The 25,449-nt window shown below is 48.3% G+C and overlaps 1 protein-coding gene across 6 annotated transcripts in view; it reads right to left on the bottom strand.

Annotated features, from left to right (window-relative positions):
* The window catches only part of GRM5 (glutamate metabotropic receptor 5), a 1,801,008-nt gene that overhangs the window by 291,928 nt on the left and 1,483,631 nt on the right, over positions 1-25,449 (bottom strand). For all 6 annotated transcript variants that reach the window (XR_011284099.1, XM_069639438.1, XM_069639437.1 and 3 more), the window contains exon 6: positions 6,382-6,550. Coding sequence is in view for 5 of the 6 variants with exons in the window: in XM_069639438.1 (XP_069495539.1) it covers positions 6,382-6,550 (169 nt within the window). In the remaining variant the exon portion in view is untranslated. The remainder of the gene's footprint in view (positions 1-6,381; positions 6,551-25,449) is intronic.

Raw genomic sequence — 25,449 nt, 5'->3', positions numbered from 1 at the left:
ATTATAAGGGGTTTTTGTCCAGTACTGCATGGGTAGTGGCAGGAGAATGTCACCGTCTTACAGTGTGTTCTTGTATTGGGCTGGAACGGTTCGCCGCGATGCGAACAAGTGGTACAGCGGAGTGTAAGTTTTAAGTAATGCACACACACGCACATTTAAACCATAGGACAGGCGTGCAGAAACAAAATGGCGGAAGGCTAAAAAGAATGTGGCCACATAATATTATCCATATGTACGGTCGGGGGGCAGGTTTTGAAGAACAATTGGGTCGTCTTGCCTGCGTTGTGACTGGCATTCTGGGGCAGTCATGGTTACGAAATCTGCTTGCCGTGTAGTGAGGCCAGCCTGTGATCGTGAGGAGTCATTTGGTGCACATGGTAGCCGGGATGGGGTCGCGTTGGGCATGTTGGGGGCTGTAATATTTCGCAACCGAAGTAGCAGACATGTGTTGCAGTTACAGGTGTGGCGGCGGCGGCATGCGGGGTACCCGCTGTGTAAATAACGAAGGTCAGCTGGGGAGATTATGTTCCTGGGTCCGCATCCGAGGGCTGATGTTTTAGCGGGCCACTCAGTGTGCTTGGAGGGGCCCCCAGGCGGTGGCGGCCGGGGTTTTCAATTCCTTTGGGTTAAATGATTTCAACCATGTTGGTGGGGTTTGTGGCGGAATGTAGAGGTGGGTATGCAAATGTGTTATACCGGATATAAATTTACAATTTTAAAGTGCCACCAACACGGATGTTATGTGGATTTCTTGGGGAAAAAAAAAATTGTTATTTGTTGATGGAGGGAAAACGATAGAGCCAGGCACAATCTTTACATCAGGTGCTAATTTTTCAGACACGTGATTGATTATCGCTCTTGTGTCAGATGGGAACAGTGCTTAGACGCTCACTAATTCTACTGTGGCATAAGGTTTGTGGTGCATACATGGTGCTCGTCTCGGTGAAACGTTTGCATGCCTCACACGGGCCCATGTTAGGCAGGGGGAACCCACCCAGCCCCGATTCTCTTAGTTACATTCTGGTTGAGGTGTGTCCATTTGACATGGGTCCGATTGAGGTCTCTACTTCTTAATGTCTCGTTGTCGTCCTCCTTGCACTCCTTGGAAGCAAGACGACACGAAGCAACACAGTTTTGAGTCCGCGCTTAGAAACCTCTGGGTACTAAGCGCGTGATAAATACGCAATTAAGACATATTCCTCTAACAGCGCCTCAGGGAGCAAGGGGGCCCAGTATTAAGGGGTACAGAACCAGACACCGGGAATTGGGGGGGGGAGCAAGGGTGAGAGCACAAATACCACATTCAAGCATGATTTGTAGGGCAAGACAGTTCAATTAAACCAACCAGTTAAGCATCACAAAGTAACGTGCCGCAGGAGCTAAGTGTGTATTAACGGGGAGGTATCTCCTGAAGGGGGCAGTAGAGAATCCACCCAAATTCACTGGAACTAATTTCAAGTCCACTCAAACAAACTACACGTAAGGGCATCGCGTATTTAAGGTAGGGTTCGAAATTAGGTATTTGCCTACACCCTCACAGTTACGAAACAACCTGACCTAGGCCTAGGTCCTCAACCCGGCAATGGCAACAAATGGAATATCCTCAGCCCAACTCGTACACCCCCACCCTCCAGACCCCCCCCCCCAGGGCGTTTACTTCACTGCTTGCTGCCTGGGTGTAGGGTGCGCGGGCTGGCAGGGGAGGCAAGGCCTTGGAAGGACGGGGGTGGGGGGGGGACAAGGAGGCAGGGGAGGCAAGGCCTTGGAAGGACGGAGGTGGGGGGGACAAGGAGGCCATACACCAACCAAGGAACAACAGAGCAAGAGGAGCAAATGGAAGAGTCAGCTATGGAGCGACCTGTGCAGGCTGGGGGGAACTCTCTGCCGCCGGCAAACAGCAGAGAGTCTTGGAGGAGTCACAGGTCGATCCCTGTAGCGTAGTAAGTACTGGCAGGCCCATAGGGGAACGCTCAGCCAACAGCTTAGATCTTACAGCGCCCCAAGAGTACTAGGCTCAGGGGAGGACCTGGGGAAAAGGGGAGGGACATAGGGGACTTGGGAGCCAATTCCAAGCCCAAAATTGCGGGGGGAGGAATCAACATAAACTCACAATCAAGGCCATCAAGGGAAGTCGGTCGGGGGGGAGCAAGTGGAGACTACGGGGGGCTCAGGTAACGGTGACAAAATCAGCAAGGGGAAGTCTTCACGGAAGGAGGGGGGCATGAGGGGGAGGGAGGTGGAGGATCCAAGATAGTGCGGCTAGGCGAATAGAGGGAACAGGGGGGAGGAAGCCAGCCCCAAGGAATAAGGGTGGGGGGCAAGGACCAAAAGCTGGGGGACAGGAGACGGGGTACGGAAGAACAGGGCTGGGAAGTCTGCCTCTGGGGGGAAATGGAGCTAGGAGATGGAGGGGCAGAAACGGCAGGGTGGGGGGGGTTTGGCGGGACCCAAAAAACTGGGGACCTGGTGAGTGGAGGAGCAAGCGAGGGAAAGGAAGGAAGGAGATGGGATAGGGTACACCTAAGAGATATTACGCTGGCAGGGGGGGCACTGGGCCAGACTCCACAGGAAGGCCTGGGGGAGAGGGAACTGGGAGGATTTAGGGGCTCGGCAAGATGGAAGGGAGACATGGGGGGCAGCATAGATAGGATAGAGCTTCCGGTACAAGCGGCACCTGGGGGACGGAGGGGCGGGGACAGAGTAGAGTAGAAAGGCCAAAAAATAGACGGGCATCGCAAAGCGATGACCATATAGGCAGGCAGAAAGTTGTGGGCCGGCACCGGAGGGCGGTGTCGGCTTTAACGTACGGATGTGGGATATGTGTAACGTTGGGGCACTTGTGGTGGTGCCGGTATAGGAACCTGATCACTAGCGAGGCACCGCGTGGCTGCCGGTTTTACCTAGACCCAAACACAGGACACGGTGAAGTGTCGGGGGAGGGGGGGGCAGGGGATTCCCAACAAAGACCTAGAGAAAAAGGGGGGGCCTATGTCAAAAGTCGCTCATGGGAAATCTACAAACGGCCAGGGGTAGAGAGAGGTTAATAGCAAGGGCCGGGCTCAACCTGAGGCGTCCACCGGACGAGGAGGGTAAGGGAGAGGGGGGGAGGGCAAGGGATGCCTAGGTAGCCGCACACAGTAGTATACCTGTGGTGGTGAATTACGGATCGCCTGTAAGATAACTCCAAGACTTTATGCAAAATAAAGCTGCTGAGGCATTTTACTCGTCCAACTTTATAAGGTGTCTGAGTTGTTTTTTCAACATGTGATGTATGACATATGCCGGGTGGTATGAAGGAAGGAGGGGGGGGAGTGAGGGGCCAGGACATGGAGGAGGGGGGGAGGTCAAGGCACTGGGGTGCCCACGCTATGGCGGGCGAACGCGCCAGCGAAGGTGGCATGGCGGGCGCCGCCCCTTAGTGGGGGCTGCCCAGTCGGCCTCCTCCCCCCTCTACTCAAGCAGGGAAGGGGTGGGGGAGGAACACGTAGCCCGCGGACGGGAGCGTGCGAAACGTAAGGGGCGGGGCAGGGAGCCGAGGGAGAAGCCGGCCTCATAAAGGCACGGGTTTTTCCAAACACATTCTCCCTCGGTTTCCTGCCCCCACCGGATCGTGGATTTTGTTTCCCACCCACCCTCCCAAGAAACAAAATGTCTGTAATGATTTGTCTTTTGTTTTGCAGGTCGCCCAGCGGAGTTACATTGCGATCCCTGTAGCGAAGTACTGGCAGGCCCATAGGGGAACGCTCAGCCAACAGCTTAGATCTTACGGCGCCCCAAGAGTACTAGGCTCAGGGGAGGCCCTGGGGAAAAGGGGAGGGACGTAGGGGACTTGGGAGCCAATTCCAAGCCCAAAATTGCGGGGGGGGGGGAATCAACATAAACTCACAATCAAGGCCATCAAGGGAAGTCGGTCGGGGGGGAGCAAGTGGAGACTACGGGGGGCTCAGGTAACGGTGACAAAATCAGCAAGGGGAAGTCTTCACGGAAGGAGGGGGGCATGAGGGGGAGGGAGGTGGAGGATCCAAGATAGTGCGGCTAGGCGAATAGAGGGAACAGGGGGGAGGAAGCCAGCCCCAAGGAATAAGGGGGGGGGCAAGGACCAAAAGCTGGGGGACAGGAGACGGGGTACGGAAGAACAGGGCTGGGAAGTCTGCCTCTGGGGGGAAATGGAGCTAGGAGATGGAGGGGCAGAAACGGCAGGGAGGGGGGGTTTGGCGGGACCCAAAAAACTGGGGACCTGGTGAGTGGAGGAGCAAGCGAGGGAAAGGAAGGAAGGAGATGGGATAGGGTACACCTAAGAGATATTACGCTGGCAGGGGGGGCACTGGGCCAGACTCCACAGGGAGGCCTGGGGGAGAGGGAACTGGGAGGATTTAGGGGCTCGGCAAGACGGAAGGGAGACATGGGGGGCAGCATAGATAGGATAGAGCTTCCGGTACAAGCGGCACCTGGGGGACGGAGGGGCGGGGACAGAGTAGAGTAGAAAGGCCAAAAAATAGACGGGCATCGCAAAGCGATGACCATATAGGCAGGCAGAAAGTTGTGGGCCGGCACCGGAGGGCGGTGTCGGATTTAACGTACGGATGTGGGATATGTGTAACGTTGGGGCACTTGTGGTGGTGCCGGTATAGGAACCTGATCACTAGCGATGCACCGCGTAGCTGCCGGTTTTACCTAGACCCAAACACAGGACACGGTGAAGTGTCGGGGGAGGGGGGGCAGGGGATTCCCAACAAAGACCTAGAGAAAAAGGGGGGCCTATGTCAAAAGTCGCTCATGGGAAATATACAAACGGCCAGGGGTAGAGAGAGGTTAATAGCAAGGGCCGGGCTCAACCTGAGGCGTCCACCGGCGAGGAGGGTAAGGGAGAGGGGGGGAGGGCAAGGGATGCCTAGGTAGCCGCACACAGTAGTATACCTGTGGTGGTGAATTACGGATCGCCTGTAAGATAACTCCAAGACTTTATGCAAAATAAAGCTGCTGAGGCATTTTACTCTTCCAACTTTATAAGGTGTCTGAGTTGTTTTTTCAACATGTGATGTATGACATATGCCGGGTGGTATGAAGGAAGGAGGGGGGGGGGGTGAGGGGCCAGGACATGGAGGAGGGGGGGAGGTCAAGGCACTGGGGTGCCCACGCTATGGCAATGAAGGGTGGTACAGGGCCACCATGCTTTGTTGAGCAAGGGCCGCCTGGTGCCCACGTCGATGGAGATGCAGCGCCAGCCACTGAGGATGCGGGTGGTGCAGGGCCCTGTGTTTTGGTTTGCACGGGCCACCTAGTACCCGCGAGGAAGAGGCAGCGTCGGCCGCGTTGGTGGGGGAGGCGGCAGTGACCGCTGTACAAAGAACAGCTGACATGAGGGATGAGGGGGCGTGGCCCGTGAGCATGGGCCGTGGCAGTGAGAGCAGGGTGATGAGGCCAACTGGCAACTCTCTGCGTCTCCGGGGAGGAAGCAGGGAGGAGCAGCTCGTCCTCGCGGGCCCGCTCAGGAGAGGGATGCCCGCTCCTGGGAGCGAACAATGAAGACACCCATTCAGAGAGCAAACAGACGTGTGGCCATGGCCTGCAGATACCCGGGCCGCCGGCTGGGAGAAGGGAAACCGTGCATTATGCCCTGGGGCAACCACGTGGCATAATAACTCCCGGGCAAGCAGCAGTGAAAAAAAAAGATATGCTCCGGACAGGAGCACTAAACAAAAAAGCAAGGAAAAGGGAAAAGGGGAGGACTGCAGCGGCCCTGGAAAGAAGGGTATGGCCCACTACCACCTGGGCCTGCAGCAGCTGAAAAGAAGAGCAGCTTCTGGGCCTTCAACAAGGGGCTTGAGGGCCACAACACTCACAACCGAGGCTCTCATATTAGTATCGTGGTAACAGAAAAAAAGGTGTCATTTTAAATGCCTAACATTTTAGAAATAACTCTTAACTATGGGATGGTATCCCTTGCATAGTGCATTTACCAAAAGGAGTAAATAGAGAGCACTCTATGGAGGTAACAGCCCATGAAGCCTTAAAGTGTAGGCAGGAAGGTTACGGGAAAGTGGAAAACAAGAATTAGGAGCACAAACAAAATCAACTATTTATAAAGAACAGACACAGCTTTATTGGAAGCGAATATCGTGAATACGCACGTGCAGAAGAAATTGAAATGGTTGAACCTGAATATGAAGTAAAAACGCACATTCCAAACTGGCCTCGGTGGTGATGATTAATAACTCGCAAGATTCCGTCTTAAAGACCTCGGACTCTGCCCTTTATAGCATACGATGACGAAAGTGTCCTATGCAGTGATCTTGCGCCCGGGCACTCCTCATTATCTTTCCTTATCTGCTTATTCATGCTCAGCTTTCATAAACTTTAGGAATAAATGCAAACAAATACCTTTATCTGTCCCTTTTCACAAGGATCACTGCAAACTGATCGGATAATAGTGTTCTTAGTTGACCATATTTCATCATCATCCATCTTCAGTTCTCCGTTGTCCCAGCTTCCAACATTGATGTAGTCATAATAATCTTTCCCCATTTTCTTAAAGTTCATAATCTCATACCTGGAAAGAGATAATATAAGAATAAAGTCCAAAACCGTTTTTTAGATGCACATTCCGTAACGCCTTATTGAAGAAAAAGACATGGGACAGAATGAAAGCAAGTGTAGGGCAACATTGATATTTAAACAATCTCTTTAGAATTGTACAACTAATTGTTTTTCTACTGAGTTTGCTTTTCAGATCATGCTTACTTATATATGTGCAAAGTTACAGTCCATTGCTGATATATCTACTCAACAGCAATTAAGGGTCTGTATCTATAACTCTACAGTCCCTTCTCTCTGCACTTATGAGCCAGCCGGTGGCTGACTTGTGAGTTAATTGCACTTCCCCCTTTCTCCTCTCCTCTGGCACTTCTCCCCTTCCCTCTTCCCTGCACTCACACGATCTGAATGACACCAGGCCTATTAAGATAGTAATTTTGTTCTCCCACACTTGTGTACAAGTGTGTTATAAATTCGATCATATCATATCATATCAACGAAGTGTATATGACTTTTAAGTGACATAGAATTTCAAGGAGTGGCCCGGAGTGGAACGTGCTTGCTACCCCTGGAATCTGATTGGCACCCTAGGTGCCACCCCGGCATAAGTCATCGCCCTGTTTGGCCCACGCCTGTGAAAAGAGTCTGGACACGCCACTGCTTACAATGCAAAATCAGGGGATGTCCAAGCCCACGCAGGGGGCACTAGAGGGACAACCCGCATAGTGGGCCGCCCCACTGGCCACCCCCTCCCCGGTGCAGGGAACCCCCCACCTTTCCTCCCTCGGAGGAAGGCGCGTCCCCAGGCCCCGCACATCCAGTGTGAGCCTGGGGAAGGGATATAAGGCAGGGGGACTGGCAGCTCAGCCTCTTTCCAGTCCCCCCTGCCTGAAGTGGTTGTCCGCCAGAGCGTACATCTAATAAGGACCTAGCCTTCTCCGCTTGGGTTAAGTATCGGGTAATTTTCTGTTTGTTTTATCGGTCTCGCCGTCACACAGCGGCGGGTTCTGATGGCCGTGGCTTTGGAGCTGCACTTTATTTTAAACTATCCGGATGTGGGGGTTTGTACCCGTTTTGATTTACTGTGGGGTCTGCTAGCCGTTGGCAGCATGCCGAATATTAAATCACTGGATGCATTAACGCCTCGACGGGTTGTTGTTGGATATGCGGCCTCAGTGCCGAAAGAAATGAGTTGCTGAAAACACATTCAGACATTTCCTTACGTTGCTGCATTATGACAGTTTTGACTGTCCCGTTATGACAAGCCCATTGATGTAATAATGTTTTTACTATGCTATGGAAAGATCAAGCAAGCAGGCGTGTTCTGCCTGTTTGCACCGCCCTCGAGTCAGGGGATGTCCAAAAGCATGAATATGTTTTCCCCCTGAAAACATATTCAGGCTTTCTTAACGTTGCAGCATTATGTCGGCTTTGGTTGTTTACCATGTGGCCGCCATGCCAAACACAGTTGTGTTACCATGTGTACCGATTGAGGAATATGCCGGTTACATATATATTTACTGTGCTTGGGGTTGGACGAAACAATAAGAATTGCGTATATAGCCTGGAGTAACATGCCGCGGGTTTTCAATTGTTTAATGCAGTTTCTTGTTTTTAATTATTATCGGGGGGGGTGGGGGGTATTACTGTTGGATGCATGTGGGTGCTCAGGGTTGGCCGCCATGCCGCATGGGCTTTGTTAATGTTTAACCTCGATGGCTTTGGGCCTCGGTTTTTCTCCTGACCCTGGGGAGTCGATTGTCCTCGGGTCACTGCTCAGGTGGGAGGTTTGTTGCTGGGTGAGGGAGGATCCCCCACTATGAGTAGATCAGGCTTTACGTGCCTCAACTGCCCCTCCACCCACACTGAGAGCACTGTCGATTGCCTGCCCGGGTCCTTACACCAAAGGTGATCTCGTGCGATTGGGGATCTTTACTTACCTTTTTTGTCCTACTTAGCTCAATGGTTTGAGCATGTGTCTGCAAGTACCGAGAGAGATGGTCGAGCCACCTCTCAGCCTGCTATAAGTGAGGGGCAGAACTCAGGCAGGCGAGGAGTATGAAATTAGACAAAATGATGCAGGTAGCACGGTTAAGTGGGTAGTACGTTTTTCACCAAAGCACGGTAACGTGAAGAGGGGGCACATGGCGATCTTGTATGGTGATCTGGTTGTCCGGGATGGTCGCCGTGCCGCCAGGTTTGAATTTAACCAGGGAGAGTTGTGGGATGTTTGAGTTTTTGTGTTGCTTTGATGCTTGGTCAGGAATTGTTTTGATTTAGTATGTTTAGTTCCCTGTTATACCTGCAAGACCACAAGTCCCAGAATGCAGTTCAGACATTTCGCACAGGAATGCATCTTGTAAATAAAATATGCCTTGGGCAGGGTTGGACCACATGAGCCTGTTGCTTTGTTTTCTCGCACCACTTGTTTTATTTTGGAATCAGAGGACGCTGTGCCCAACGAATGCTGCGACTCACTGCATGGTGGGTGCCTTTGATGGTTGCCGTACCGCATGGGTTGATTGATTTAGAAAACTTAACAAAAGCACGGCTGTGTGAGAGGCCTATGTGTGCGACCTGTTGTGGCTTTCATTTCAAAATTTGCAAGGGGGCAATGCAGCTTTGGGAGGTTTTGGCTCTGCAGGCTGTTGCACCTGCTGTGCTGGAAGTCTCACCGGCTTTTGTTTGAATGACAAAGAGTCGTAAGAATGGTTGAACAGAACTCCTGCCCCCCATCTCTTTCTCTTTTCACTATAGGATACGTAGTGCTGGTCGAATATTGGGTATCTATGAGGCTCCTACATACAAAGGGGTTGGAGTATAGGTTCAATCGTGATTTTACCGTAATGCTCTGGGTTCTGACTGCCCCAAAAGGCAAAATACACGGCCCAAAGCCGTTCAAGATGCAATAATATGTAATTTTGTTTCAGCGGATTTCGAGTTGTAAGTTTGTAGGTGCTGTTTTGCTTGTTTTTCTTTTACCATGTATTAATTGTTCAATATCTGTCACAGGCGGAGTTCGGGGCAGTCCTAGCCGGGGAAGAGTGTGATGCAGCGGTTTCAACTGTGTGCGGTTTCCCGATGGCCACACTCAAGCCATACTCGGACGATGGGCACTGAGTCCCTTAGGGACAGTTGAGATTCCTCACCAACAACATTCAGTTGCCCGAGGAAGAAGTACTGCATGCAAGACAATCTGGAGCGCATGTCCGCTGCCTTGCTAAAGCTGTGTGTGGCAAGGGGACAGCATGAACATTCAGAACTTTGCATTGCCCTGCTCATGGGCCACCTTAGAAGTCTAATGAAGAAGTACTACGTGCAGTACAATCTGGAGCGCATGTCCGTTGCCTTGCTAAACCCGTGTGTGGCAAGGGGACAGCATGAACATTCAGAACTTTGCATTGCCCTGCTAATGGGCCACCTTAGAAGTCTAATGAAGAGGTACTACGTGCAGTACAATCTGAAGCGTATGTCTGCTGCCTTGCTAAAGCCATGGGCGGCAAGGGGAGAGCGGAACATTCAGAACTCTGAATTTGCCCTGCTTTGGGCTACCTTTACAAGTCTATGGTCATGAACCATGACGTTGTTTAGGGCTGGGACTGCCCCCGTATTGTGTATGCTCCAATAAATGTGACCTTTTTGTTACAAATGTACAACAATTGTATGTGTATTATTTGGGTAGTAATGGTTATGGTCGGTTATGAAATTGGGACCAATGGGGGCAGGCACCACTATGTTTGCTCCCTGCAAGGATCACTAACAGCCCCGCAGGCCACTAGCAGAGGAATTCCCCCCATGGCCAGCTCATCTATGGTAACCCATGCTTTCACGTGTGAGCTGAATGGGGCTGGCTTTGCAGGGCTCACCCAGAATGGAGCCAATCACCCTTGCAGTTTCTTCTTTGAAGTCACCAGCAGGATTGGCATTGGAGTTTACACATGTCACACGGTCCTTCTGCTCTGCTGAGGAAGAATGCTCTTGCTGCTGTGGCAGCAAATAGGAGGTAAGAGGTCTAGAAACTGATGCAGACTTTGCACATGCTGCCAGCATCTGGATGTCCTGTTTCATGTCACTGCCTGTGAGGATTTTGTCGCATCTAGGTTAGGTGACCAATTGCCTGGACATTGTTGGATATGAAGCTGTTGGTGAGCATCGGTTCTGTAAATAACATGCCAAGAAAGACAGTCAAGCCTTTACAGCTCAGCCCGTGTTCTTATATTATTCCTGTCTCTCCTTTTCGCCTTTTGTAAGAGGTTTTTTTTTTCTCATGAAGAATTTCGGGCAAGAATTTGTAGTTCAGCTTTTCGATTTTTAGGCCGCTCGGTTCAGTTTCCAATTGCAATGCTCCTCCCAGGTCATATCAAGCAAGATTGAATGTCCAGAAAAATACTCTTGGCCATGTATCTTGCTGGGCTATTTTATACTCTGTCCTTGATTGCTGTAAGTACATATAAATACCACAGAGGGATTTGGGAAGCAGTTTCAAGAATTTGTAGAGGGCTTTCTTTTGTATTAGAATCTGGCTGGGGCGTGGCTTCAATCTCCCAGCTAATGAGGAGGGTCAGAACGGAGGCTTTACCACAAGGTAAAGCCCCTGCACTGAGCTCTGTGCGCCTCAGATCTGCAGGCTGCCATTTCTCCTGCCAGATACCAGGTAAATGAGCATTCCCCACTTCCCATTCCCCTTGCCCCCATCCTCACCCCCCTTTTCAACATCTCATCTCCCCTCCCACTCGCACCCCACTTGCCTGGCACTGCTTCGTCTCTCGCTGGCGCCGAGAACACTAGTGATCCGGAGCGTCACTGACCCACCAATGGCCGCCATGGAAAGGGAGAAGTGACTACATGTAGTTCCCTTCTCCCCAATCCATGGTGGCCATCTTTTTTTGTATTTTTTGAGAAACGGTGAACACCTTGTTTCTCAACATAAAAAAAACACTATTAGTACCCACGGTACTAAGGGTCAGTTGCTTGCTATTTTGTGGTGGGGGGTATTTGCCTGCATTTTGGGACAAAAATGGCTGGTTCGCCACTTACCTGTGTGGTTGGATGTATATACAAGATGATTTGTATATTGAAGATCTGCCTCTTTGCATTTAATGTGAGAAATGTCCAGTTTACCTCACCTTGTCTGTACCGGTAGTTTTACATAATCAGCACCTCTTTTATTACAAAGCATGCACTCAAATCCTGCAATGCTTGCTGCAGCTTCGTTGTTGAACTCACAGATGTAGCAAAGGTAAGTACAATTATAACCTGCTTGTCTTTAGTGGCGACCGGTTGTTTAGGGCGGAAGGGCGAGCCCCTATGGACATACAGCAGGCTACAGAGTGACAGACACAGCCAAGCAGCAGTGTGCAGGCACTGAGTCCGCACTCAGACTCAGAATCGATTGTGCTATGGTTCAAAATAAGTACACAATTCTGACCTGAATGGGCCTGGCTGGAGTGTCTTGTTATGGTCAAGTGGTGGGAATGCGTGGCGCACTAAAATATTCTTTGTATATACACAGAGCTTTCCAGTTTTACGCAGATAATGTACATGTTTTCTATTAATGCTGGCAGTGGGCCAGAGGAGTGGCCCTACCATTACGTTCTTATACGCAAATAGCGCTGTTCGACACGTTCTTTTGTAACCTTGGCTGTAAGTCAAGAGGCAGCACCAAACGCCATTGGCTGTTTACAGCCAATTAATGTTATGTGGTAGGTTCCAGGCCTCTGAGCAGCGTGCAAGAAGATGCAGTGCGCCCTGAGCCAGGGCGAGGTCAGGCAATGCCTGTTGTCAACGGGAGCCTAATTAAGTAAGTCGTGTGGGCTGCAGCGTCATAGGACAGTGCCAGTATAAACAAGAAAAACAAGCATTGGCAATGCCAATAGTTTTGGCGCTTACTGATGTTATTTGCATTTTGCATTTATAGGTACCATGGTTCAAGGAGGAGAGTGCAAAGTTTTAAAGTAGGATGCAATAAGGGGCCTGGGTGTGAAAGAGAATGAGAAGGAAAGAGAACAGAGCAAGGGAGGAAATGAATGAGAGAATATGCCATCGATGATGAGCAAGAGGAAATATGAGCGAGAAAGGTTGTGAGTGAGAGGGTAAGAAATAAAGCAAGAGTATGAGAGAAAAGATGAGAGGGGGTAGAGAGTGGGGTTGCGGTAGGTGGTTGGTGGTACAGAGAGTGGGGTAGGCTGGGTGGGTATCTGAGGGTAGAGAGAGTGGATGAGTTTGGGTGGGGCAAGAAGGAGTGGTGGAGGTTGGATGAGGTTTAAGAAAGTGTGGGTGGGTTTGGTGGGGGTAGAGAGAGTGGGGATAGAGGGAGGAGGTGTCGAGGGGGGGTAGAGAGAGTGGGGGTAGCAAGTGGGTGAAGAGAAAGTGAGAGTAGGGTGGGTGAGTGGGGAAGAGAGAGTGGGGGTAGGGTGGGAAAGAGAGAGTGGGGCTAGAGTAGGTGGGGAATAGAGTGGGGTATGGTGGGTGTGTGGGGGTAGAGAGTGGAGATGGGTGGTTGGGTGTGTTTAGAGAGTGGGGGAAGGGTGGGTGTGGGTAGAGAGATTGGCGAAGGGTTGGTGGGTATAGGTAGAGAGAATGGGGGGAGGGTGGGTGCATGGGGTAGAGCGAGAGGGGGTAGGCTGGATGGTTGGTGAACGAGAGAATGGGGGTATGGTGGGTATGTGGGGGACAGATGGGGGTTGTGTGGATGGGTGTAGAGAGTGGGGATGGCATGGGGTACAGAGTGGAGGTACAGTGGATGGGTGGGGGTAGAGGGTTGAGGTAGGGTGGGTGGGGTAGTGAGAATGGGGGAAGGGTCAGTGGGTGGGGGTAGTGAGAATGGCGGAAGGGTGGGTGGGGTTAGTGCGAATGGGGGAAGTGTGGGTGGGGGTAGTGAGAATGGAGGAAGGGTGGGTGGCTGGGGGTAGAGAGAATGGGGAAGGGTGGTTGGGTGGGGATAGAGCAAGTGAGGTTACAGTGAGTGGGGCTAGAGAGTGGAGGCAGTGTGGCTGGGGGTAGAGAGACTAGGGGCAGTGTGGGTACAGTTAGAGAGTGAAGATAGGGTGGGTGGGGATGGAGAAAGTGGAGGTAGGGTGGGTGGGGTAGAGATAATGGGGTAGGGTTGGCTGGAGTAGCAAGAATGTGGGTCGCGTGGGTTGGGATAGTGAGGAAGGGAAAGGGTGAGTGGGGTATGAACTGCGTGTCTCACCTCGTATTCCAATTGTTTGAGTGGTATGGGTGGTGGCTATGTGGGATTTGCACAGTCTGAAGTAGATGTAGGTTTGTAAATCTTGGGTGCATCTGATTGCTAGGCATAGTTTAAAGCAACATGAGGCTACAGGATTTAGGTGAGAGCTCTGAAACGTGGGCTATGGGTTAAAGTGGGCCAGACTTGTTTGAGGTGTGGTGGCTCTAAGAGTTGGACAGAACGTGAAGCAGGGGTAGGCTTCATTTCTTGAAGGGGGTTGTTAGTTTTTAAGGATAGTTTGAAATGGGTAAGGCTTGATGTCAGGGAAGATCACTGTATGAGCTGGACTCAGCTATTTGAACCGTGGATAGGCATGAAGTGTAAGGTAATGCCTACTGTGTGTGTACACAGTCCGGAGCAGGTCTTAGGCTAAATTTTTTGAGGTGGTGACTCTTAAGGTTGGGACTAGTTTGAAGTGGGTATAGGCGACAAGTCTTGAGGGTGGGGGGTGCTTGGGGACAGGTTAAATCAGGCTAGAATTGGACCATGAGGGTAGGGAACCTGGGATGGGGACACATTTTGAAACAAAGCAAGAATCGGGGCCTCATTACGAGTCTGGCAGTAGCCGTGCCAGAAAAACTGGCAGGCTGCTGCCAGACCGGTAAATCCATTCCACCTCTGTGATTGCTGGAATCATTACAACCCAGGTGACCCGGTAATTCTGGAGGCGGAATTATGTTAAGCCCCATTCCCATGGAGTCCCGTAGAACTTCACGGGGATGGGGACCATGGAAACACTGGTTCCGTCTATGACAGTTTCCATGTACGCCTGCAGGCGGGTGGTGTTACTTCCGCCAGGTCAGACCTGGCGGCAGTGACACCTCCCGCCTGCAGGACTCGGAATCAGCCGGTCTGGAAACAACAGTGGCAGCGGATTTACTGCCACCGTTGTTTCCAGACCGGCTGACTTGTAATGAAGCCACTGGTGTCTTTTGTTGGTGAATTATAGAGCTGGGCATGGTTTGAAGTTGCACGAGTGTTGAAGCCTTAGGGGCAAAGGCTGTGAGAGTTAGTCACTGACTGAAGCACTTTTAGGTTGGTGGCAGCTTTGAAAGTCAGTGTACAACAAGGCTGGCCTAGATGAGGTCCTGTGTGTCGAGCAGGGAGTGGAGACTGTGAAAGTTGAGCCCAATGAGAAGTCTGACCAGGCCCCGTTATTTGTGTGTAAATCTTTTTATTAAAAACAGTTTTGTAACATGAAGCAAATTGGCATAGAATGGAGCTGGAGCAATTACATCATGTAACATAGTTAGGTATATGCTCTTTTCATTTACGTCTCCCCCTCCGGGTCAAACCGCCTGCACATAGTCACAAGGTGAAGTTTTGCAAACAGTCATAATTGAAGATTAACAATCACCTAGCATTGCTGTAGGCTCAGGGGTTTGCAAACCCAACAGGGGTATCATTTTGCGGGTTCAAAGTCCTGTTTCCTTCACATTTTCCTTACATCCTATTTAACTACCCCTGTGTCTCCCACCTTACTCCCTTCTGCCATTTCCCCTCTCCAGAAAGCCTCCCTTTTCACCCTCATGCGGACTTCAAATTCACTGAGGAATATAGTTAATTTAATATCTGACTCCAACCCACCTCTACCCCCTCCTTCTTCAGGATTCCCAATTTCACCATCCCCCACCTGTGGATATCTCCCATCCACTGCCTCAAGGATGGGCATTGGGGTTTCTTCCATGCTATGGCCACCCTCCTTTTTGCCAATACCAGCATAAACTGGGCCAGTCGTCTCCACATTTTCCCCATAAGTACACTCTTGGAACACACTCAGTAATCCATTGACTCTTGCTACTACTGCTTGCCAGTAGTCCCTGATCACCGAACATTCCCACAACATGTGCCAAATGCCTGCCAGCTCAGTCCCACATCTTGGTCAGTCTGCGCTTAAGGTGTTGTTCACCGAGTGTTGTGTTGTGTTATTTCACGGGTGTTACATATACCCTATTCAGAACATTATTAACTGAAATCTAGCATTTCTCAAGATCTTTCGGATCTGTTCCCAAATCTCACAGTCTGCTTCCCGAAATTTGTTCTCCTGTATCTCTTTCCCACCTGGCCTTAATTGCCAGCTTCTCCTTAGGGAATAGCTACCCTATTGATTGATAAATACGAAAAACCCTAGCTCTCCCCTCTCCTTGGGTCAGGAGTACTTGCATTAATGGATTATTGGATTCATAGCTGGTTCCTCCGGGATGTCCACCCACAGTTTTGCTAAGCATGCAACCATTGTCCCATTGGTCAGGAATTGCCCCCTGAGAATCCCATATCGCTGCCTACATTCCTCAAATTGATTCACCTCGCCTCCTTCAAATAAAGCCCCTACCAAGGCACACTCCTTCTCTATTAATCTCAAAAAACCCATTTACTTTGTGCCATCCAAAGCCCCTGATCCTCACTCCACGGTACGTCTGCACTATTAAGTCCCACTAACTGCTTAATTCTCAAAGTTTCTTCCAGATCTCTCGCACCACCTGAATAACATTAGGGGTCTTTTCCCCTCAAACGATTGGTAGACTCTCAATAGCCTCTTTAGTAACTCCCCCCCCGGGTCGTTCCACAATAACACCACCTGTAGCTGAGCTGCCATAAAGTATTACTCTTAGGCACATTTAAACCCCCCTCTTGGAGTGAACACCATAGAGTTGCTTGTGAGACCCTCCTCCTCCCTGAGTCCCTACTCATTCATCTAGCATTTTAAAGAAGACCTTCTTAACTGCATACAGTAAATTAGTGAAATAGTAAATGAGCCTCAGGAGGATAACCAGTTTGCACAGGGCTATTCTGCATATCAATGATAACGGCAACCTCTTCCAAAATTGGACTGATTCTCCTATCCCTGAGAGTGCTCTGCCGTGTTGTACATTAATGTTTCTTCAATACTGTAAAAAATCAGGAGGCCCAGATATCAAAACAAGTTGTCCTCCCACCTGAGTCCCCAGTCCGGCAGGGTCATCAGGTCCTGACCTCAGAGACCCCCCAGTGGAAATAACACAAACTTTTCAATATTAATGCGATATCCCGATAGTTTCCGGAAGTTACCTAGCACCTCTGGTAGGATTGGGAGGTTGTCTGTAACGGGTTCCCCACATATAACAACAGATCATTGGCACCGCTCCCACCAAAATACCTGCGTCCCTCATCTCTTTCCTGAGATACCTTGCCAATTTATTTTAATTTATTTTTACATTTGTATAGTGTGCGAACAGCCCTTGGCATCCAGGCGCTCCAGTGGTTCCACCACCATTGCAAACAATATTGGAGAGACTGCCACCTTTGTCTCATCCCCCTACTTAGTGTTCATCTGTGTGACACCCGGCTATTAGTTTTTACTATAGCCATTGGTATATTGTATAAGAGCTGCAACCATCAACATATGTTGTCGCCAAACTCGTAGGCCGCCTAGCACTCAAAACAACCATTCCCAATCCACTGAATCAAAGTCCTCATGGCATTGAAAGAGGCCACCACCATACCCTCCGGGCAGTCCCTAACAAGGTCCTTTACATGGTGCAACCGATGGATATTCATTGCGGTGCTCCACCCCCCCTAAAACCACACACTGATCCGGGTGTATCAGACCTCGAGCCAAATCTGGTAGCTAACACCTTTTCCATAATTTTCACATCAACATTTAATAATAAAATCGGGTGAGAGGATGAACATTCAAGGGGGTTCTTATGGTCCTTCAATAGGATAGTTATTATCGCTTCCTGCAGAGATTCTGGGATAATCCCTGTCTCAAAGGACTCGCCATAGACTTTCTTAAGTCGTATGTCCCTTTGACACCTGTCAAATTTTGAAAGTGAATCCTCTGTCTCCTGATGGAATGTCAGGATCACAGCCAATTCCTCACCCTTGTCTTGTCCTGCCCCATTCCCTGTTCCAAGGTAGTTATCTCCTTTTCCAATTTCCGTAATTTCTCCTGCAATGTTTTTCTGACCCCTACTGACTTAGTTATACAAATCCCCCTGACCGTGACCTTAAACGCTTCCCATAAGGTTCTCCACCTTTCCACCAAACCCTCATTGGTCTCAAAGAAGGCTGTCATCTATTCTCTCAGTGATTCTTTAAATGTCCCATCCTCCAGGGTTGCGGCTGAAAGTCTCCAGGAATACAGTGATGGCCTTCGCTGTGGTCCCCCCATGTTTGTTACCAAGGGTGAGTGATCCAAAAGGGTCCTTCCCAGGCACTCCGTATTGCTGAATTTACCAAAGTTCTCCGCCCGACAAACAAGTAATCCAGCGAAAATCCAGTGCCCGTTATCTTCCACAGTGTCAACGCTGCCTGCTGCTTCAGTGTGCCCGAAATTTAGAGTAAGATGTTCCCACTACAGTTCCTCCCCACCATCTCCTAAGTAGATTTAAATCTTTGCGTATCATATGGGTTTCCTGTATCAAAGCAAGCTGTATTCCATGTTGCTTCAGAAAGAACCCTACCTGTTGGCATTTCAACTTTTGACCTAGACCTCGGACCTTCCAGGTCCCAATTCTCAAACAATCACCCCTTGTTCCAGTTGCAGTTGTCTCTTCCCTTCCAACCCTTCCCCATCGCTGTGGGCCCACCTGGCCTCGTCTGAGTTTCTCTCCTCCATTCCATTAGCCTTGCTTCAAACTTCAACCAACTAGGCAATTGTGCCCCACGTGTGTGTGCGGCGAACTTCCCTTCATCGACCCTCCCATCTGTTCCCTCCTCCTCCCCCTTCCCATTTGCCCATCCCACTGCCCCCTTCACTCTCCCATTCAGCCTCTTTATGTCCCCCAACTAGCCTCTTGGCTTCCATCCTCTCCCCTCTGATTCCTCAACTCCCTCCCACCAAACCTCCCCTTCCCTCTCCCAAACCCTCCCCAACCATGGTCCGAATCCGCTTCTTCCCAAACTCTTGACCTTGACCTGTCCCCCCACCTTCCCCCTCCTCTAGTGGATGATCAGTCATCAGTCCAGGGGTTCCCCCCTGTCGCCTCCTTTCCACCCGTCCTTAAAGACATATCTCACTCTCCCACCTTCAATGATAAGTTGGTTCTTCACCTTCTTTCAGGTCCTCTCTGGCCATTCTCAGTTTACAGCTCCCCCTTGCCCCTCTCACCCGACCACTGCTTCCTTCATATCCTCTCCCTGAGCACTCAACCCCTGAGGCTGTGTATCCAGCCAGGCCCACACCTCCTGCAGTGATCCAAAAAAACACGATTTCCCTCCTGCATAACCTTCAATTTTGCTGGAAAGAACATCCTATATTTAATGTTTAGTTCTCTAAGGTGGCACCTCACTCCATCATGAGTTTTACGTTGGCACTGTACTTCCAATGTGACATACAGGAAAATACGCAACTTTGTGTTAGCCCCTTCATAGTGGCGCACCCTTCGGGACTCCTGTAGGATGGCATCCCTGTCTCTGAAGTTCCAGATTTTCACCACTATGACCCTTGGATGTCCTCCTGGGGGCAGGGCTCTGCCCAGTACTCTGTGCGCGCGCTCCATAGTGAAAAGTTATATTAGTCCCCTCGCTCTTAGGGTATCTAATATGAGCTGTTCCATGAAAAGTTCTGTGCTAGGTCCCTCTTCCCTTTCCGGGACACCCACCAGTTGGATGATGCATCGCTGTGATCGCCCTTCTGCATCCTCTGCCCTAGATTCCAATGCCATGGTCATTGCTTCCAAGCCTGCCACCTGATTCTTGAGCAGTTGTAGGTCATCCTCCACATTTCATACTCTCTGTTCCACCTCCGAAACCCTCTTGCACACCTACCATAGGTCCGCTCTCACCAGGAACACATCCACCGTACTTCCTTAATGCTCCCCTCTAGGGAGGTTCTTGTAGCTTGGATTGTTTCCATCAGGGCATCGAATGCCACCCACCCGAGGGCCCTCCACCGTTATCTTCCACTTCCTGGCCCGCCTCCTCATTCTTCTGTTTTTTTTGTTTCAGGTCTGTGCATCTGCCATTCTTTTGTTGACCCTTTACCATCGTCTCTATTCTCGGGCATCCCACCCAACTTGTGTCATTGCGTAGTTTGCATTCTCCTCTCTTTGGAGTTTGGCCATCCGGGGGTTAACGCCTTTGAACTGTATCTCCCTTCCTTCAGGGGAAGTGGTCGTAGTGATCACTCTGTTCCTTTGATAGAATTTCATTTGGGAGCTGTTCCATGAAAAGTTCTGTGCTAGGTCCCGCTTCCCTTTCTGGGACACCCACCAGTTGGATGATGCATCGCTGTGATCGCCCTTCTGCATCCTCTGCCCTAGATTCCAATGCCGTGGTCATTCCTACCAAGCCTGCCACCTGATTCTTGAGCAGTTGTAGGTCATCCTCCACATTTCATACTCTCTGTTCCACCTCCGAAACCCTCTTGCACACATACCATAGGTCCGCTCTCAACAGGAACACATCCACCGTACTTCCTTAATGCTCCCCTCTAGGGAGGTTCTTGTAGCTTGGATTGTTTCCATCAGGGCATCGAATGTCACCCACCCGAGGGCCCTCCACCGGAGACTTTAAATGTTTATTTAGGATTGCAAAGGGATCATGGGGTCAGCAGATAAACACTAAAACATCTGAACAACACCATGCATCATTTTCTTTTATTAGAAAAATGCTGCTTTAGGATGTGGTTCGGTGAGCGACCCTCTGATGGGTGGGATGTGGGGTGCTTACAATGGACATGTTGTCTTAGAGAGGCATGGCATTTTTATTGCCAGTATTGGCAAAGCCAACTCAATTGGTGTTCTTAGGTGGTGGGAGGGGCACATTGTTGCAGCCAGTATATAGAGGATTTCTTATAGGGGTATTTCATTTTTACTTACAGTATGAGCAATGCCAACATAATGATTCTTTTCAGGTGGGCATACAGACCTAGATGTGTGCAGTCAGTAGCGATCTTAAGGATAAGGAAGTGACCGCTACCCTACAATATATTCATATGTATTATGAGAATGATGTCCAATTGGTACAGACATTATTGACCATTTGATATTACAAAAATAATAATCACAGCAAGTAAGTACAGAAGAATGTTTTTTTAACCTACACACGTATTTCAAATTTGAAGCCTAAAATGAACCATATCTTCCTTTTTGCCAGACGATTTTAGAAATTTCTCTCCCCATGCATGTCAAAATGGTTTTCACATGTCTCTGTTGCTTTTCAAGAAGTGGTTTACTTGAAGTCCAAATAACTTGATGTTCAACAATTGGTCCTCCTTTTCTTGCTTGTCTTTTCAGGTGGGCATACAGGCCTATATTCGTGCAGTCAGTATCGACATGTTTTCTTATCACAGCATGGAATTGTTTACTGGTATCATATGAAAAGCTAACAGGAGTATGTTCTTATGTGGGGATACTGGCATATATTTACACAGCCACCATGGACATGTTTGGGAGCAGCAAGCATGAACTGTTGAATATTGTGGACAAGGGAATCATGAAAATGTGTTGCGAAATGCTCCGGTGCACTGTTGATAAATTGGCATCTTTTGGCTTTTTCCATGTGTTATCCTACAAAACAGATTGTAAACTGTATGACTTTTTACCCAATTTCTTTACAGAAAGTGTGCTATAAAAAGCACCCTTTTATTTGTTATTTTTACATTTTCATGGGGGAATAACCCACCCAAACCTATCTTGATTGGTTGGGGCGTCTACTAAACACAAAGTCACTTGCGCACTTGTATGAGAAATGTTTATGCCCCTCCAATCAAAACATTCAGCAGCCACCACTGTTGTTACACCTTATAAAAGGGCATGTTCTAACACTAAATACAGATTTAAAACTGAGGGTTCACTCTGTGACTTTTAGTGGGGATTTTATGGGTATGTTGAGTTTGTACAATCGAATTGTAATTTACTATCCATTTTAACTGTGATTTGATCATTTTATTAATTTTGTGTCATGTTCCATGGACTTGTATTTTATGGTTTTGATGCTGAAATAAAGTAATACTGACTGATTAAGCGCATTGTACTCAGCATGCCCTTTGCGGACCACTGAGATAGCCTTGATGAATGATCCTTCTCATCCTCTGAGCACCAGATGTGCCTAATGGTGCGGAATGATCATAATGAAGCCCTGCCGCAGGCCTAATGACAGGGCGGATAGGAGATATCTTGCTCCTCTTGCAGTTAAATGGAGGGCACTTCCTTACTGATGTTCGAGCCCCTTCAGAAGAGTGATCTCTGATTATATGTCAAGGGAAGTTAAGCATGTCAGAGAATTGTCTCACAATCTTAAGTGGCATGGAAGACATTTCCAAGCATTTGCATGTAATATTCTTAAAGTAAACACACAATCTTCATCTAAAAGTTGTTTTATTATTATTAAAATCAAAGCAAGAATCAGGGCACCCCAGAGTATCAATCTGATCTATCTCTGTATATAGCGGCCACGGTCTATGATGCTCCGATTAGTAACAAATATTGTGACCCATGTTCCCCAGGCTAGTAACTAACCAATGAGCCTGTCCAAACTGTCCATATTGCATCAATTAGGCATACAGACTGTGGCCCAATGGGCACAGCTGGGGCCCATATCCCTCTTACTAAAAAATAACCATACCCTACGATGTGCAAACTATTAAATACAGGGCATCACCTGCTGGCCAAGGCCGGGCCATGGATAGTGTCCCCAGACTCTGACCATGACCCATATCCCACTCGCTACTAAATAACAAGATTCCATTGGCCCTTGCCACTGTCCATGTTTCATCAATACCAGTGATCAAGCATGGGCCACTGTTGATGGCAGATGCCCTCCCCTTTTTCAATCTCCTTTCATTTCTACAGTTGTTTCCCCAAAGATACTGTGGCCATCTTCACATCACCATGATTACCTATGGTAATCATTCACTGTGTAATGCAACAGTTTAATTTTCTTAATAGAATTTGAACTGTTTAACACATTTTCCCCATTTTCAGTTTGGTTGGAGATTATTAAATGAAATATATGCACCTGTAAAAAAGTTAGAAGCGATCTTAAGGATAGTGAAGTGGATAGTGAAGTGGTTGCTGCCCTATAATGTATTCATATGTATTATATTCTACATATGAGAATTATGTCCAGTTGGTACTGAAATCATTGACCATTAGTTACTAAACAAAAAATAATCACAACAAGTAAATACAGAAGAATGCTTTTTAACCTTCACATTTATTTCAAATTAGAAGCTTCAAATTGACCACATCTCCCTTTTTGCCTGACAATCTCTTAAATGTTTCTCCCCATCCATGTCAAAATGGGTTTCATATGTGTCAGGTGATTTTTCAAAGAGTGGTCCAATTAACTTGACCTTCAACAATTGACCTTCCCTGTCTTGCTTGTTTGTTAGTAGAGTTAGTAAGCAACAGGATGGATTTGAATCATCATTCCACATCTTAAATGTGGGATTCTGTGTACCTTTATTGTGATGGACCCCATCTCCGTGGTTCTGCTTTAGTGCCATGTTTAGAGAGTCCAGAACTGTTCCCATCTAACCAATGGCAATTAGGAAACTTATGATTTGGAATTTAATACACTTATATTTTCTGTGGTGCATGCTAATGCAAGTCAATAATAATACTGTTTCTTTTCCATGAATGGCATATACAGTGCTTCCACTATTTATAAGGAGCAAAAATTAGGACATACCAGCAGAATTAAATTTGCTTCCACTGCATGCATTTACTCACCTTTTTCATCAGCAATTTCAAAACTACTATTAATAGTCAAATAATCATATGTGCATTGAGAAAGAAGTATACACATTTCGGGTGCAATACCCCATGTCTCCCATCATCATTTCCCCTCTTCAACTCCTCTCTCTCACTCACTCTCCTGACCTCTTGTTATAATGTTGGTGTTTTCTGTTTTGCCTTCTTGCATTGCCCTTTCTTTTTATCGCATAATTTGGAATCTCTCCCTTCTACGGTCTCTGACATGCTCAATCCACCCTTTCCTTAGTGTTGCTTCCCTTCTACAACTGTTCATGCTTCGACACAACCATCTCCTTGTATCACTCCTTCCCTCTTGGTTTTCACATACACCGAAACTCTGTCAACCGCCACACACACGCACACACACACAAAACCTCTCAATTTTGTTCTTTTGGGGCCAACTATCTTTCCCTGTAAGTCCTCTTAGAACTTGTTTAAAATCTTTTCCTCAATTCTTCTCCCTCGCTGTTTTCCTTTTTCCCACTGTCTGCATGTCCCCTTTCACTTCTAAGCTTCACTGTCTTCATTGTTATATTTCAATTCTGACAGCTTCACCTTTATCCCGCACTCTCTTACTTCCTCCCTCATTGCACCTCTCCCATCTCCCTGCCTTCTCACATCTCCTCTTCTTGTTTCTCCCTCACCTTTTGCCAGCACGTTCATCCTGTGCCTTCTCTGTCACCTCTTTCATCAATATCGAGATCATTTGTTTGTCCAACATGACACTTTCTAAACAAATGTCTGTAACTATGCAACCACAGTCAACCTTAAATCAATATTTTCATATTTCAAATTTATCGTACTATCCAGGAAGTTTAGTGCTCTCTCTATTAATGTTCAGCATCTTTTTTTATATTAATTAATGTAGTGCTTGAGAACAGCCACGATGCAGTGCTTCTAGTGTTATTTTCAGACGTTCTTCTGAAATCTGGTTAGATAATTTAGAATCAGTGAAAGGAGTTGCTATCCCTGTCTGCTTCTGAAGTAGTTATTGACTGCATTCTGAGCATTCCGATTGGAAGATAGGAAGTGAATAAGGATTTTGTTTATACAAATATTGTTAGTCGCGATTATGCTATTTTAACATTTCTACCCGGAATGGTTAACTTAACAATATATTTCACAATTTAATTCTGAGGTCCAGAAAGTGAAAGTGCTTTTTGTGTGATCTGAACCAAATGGCACTGTCTCTCTACTGATAGCAGCCGCCATGAAAAACACAAACTCATGAATCATGGACTTCAGAAGGGACCTACCACCCTTTTAAGCATACCACTGAATTAAACTCATCAAACTGCTGGTGCAATGTGTCTGGATGTTATCACCGCATATATGCTGAAATTCTAAAGAGAGGCAACATTTCCAGTTACATGCACAGTCAGGAAGCATGACTCTTGAATGAACCAAAGGAAATCAGTGCATGCCACCTTTCCGTTGAAAGACATTACAAAGTGGTATGCAGTTTAGAAAATACTCTGCGGAAAACACACAGGCAGTCTGGAAAAGCACCGGTATAGAGCATGTAGTAGTAAGCAACTGCAGAACTAGTACATTCCAAATTCCACTGCTTTGTTCAGTCCACTTTCACTGGACGTCTGTATTCTGGAGACAATAGGTGACATCCAGGTCCATCAGCCACATGGTGCCCACCTTAAGTGCTGGATAAAGAGATACTTCCATTGGGCTACATATCCGGCAAGCGAAGTGTCTGCAAGATTAACCAGCCACATTGGTTGAAGCTGAACTTCTTAAGCCAACATGCCTTTGACAGCACGTTTACAATCAAGGGTTTTACCGAAGAAGGAGTTCCATCGGAGATTCAAAATCCAGGATGACCCAAACTGAAGGTAGAACAGTCCATAGCCACTGCCTGCTACCAATGCTGGACGAAGTCAACATCCATTAGCTTGTGGGGCTGCAATTGGGTCGAAGGGACAACATCCCCGACCATGGAATTCAGTGCACCATCCCTGCATGGACAGTGTGACTAATATCCCCACC

Source organism: Ambystoma mexicanum, chromosome 7q (genome assembly GCF_040938575.1).
Source record: "Ambystoma mexicanum isolate Mex_15411 chromosome 7q, UKY_AmexF1_1, whole genome shotgun sequence".
Lineage (NCBI taxonomy): Eukaryota > Metazoa > Chordata > Amphibia > Caudata > Ambystomatidae > Ambystoma > Ambystoma mexicanum.
Note: the sequence above shows the minus strand (reverse complement) of the source record. Positions and strands in the feature narration are given on the sequence as shown.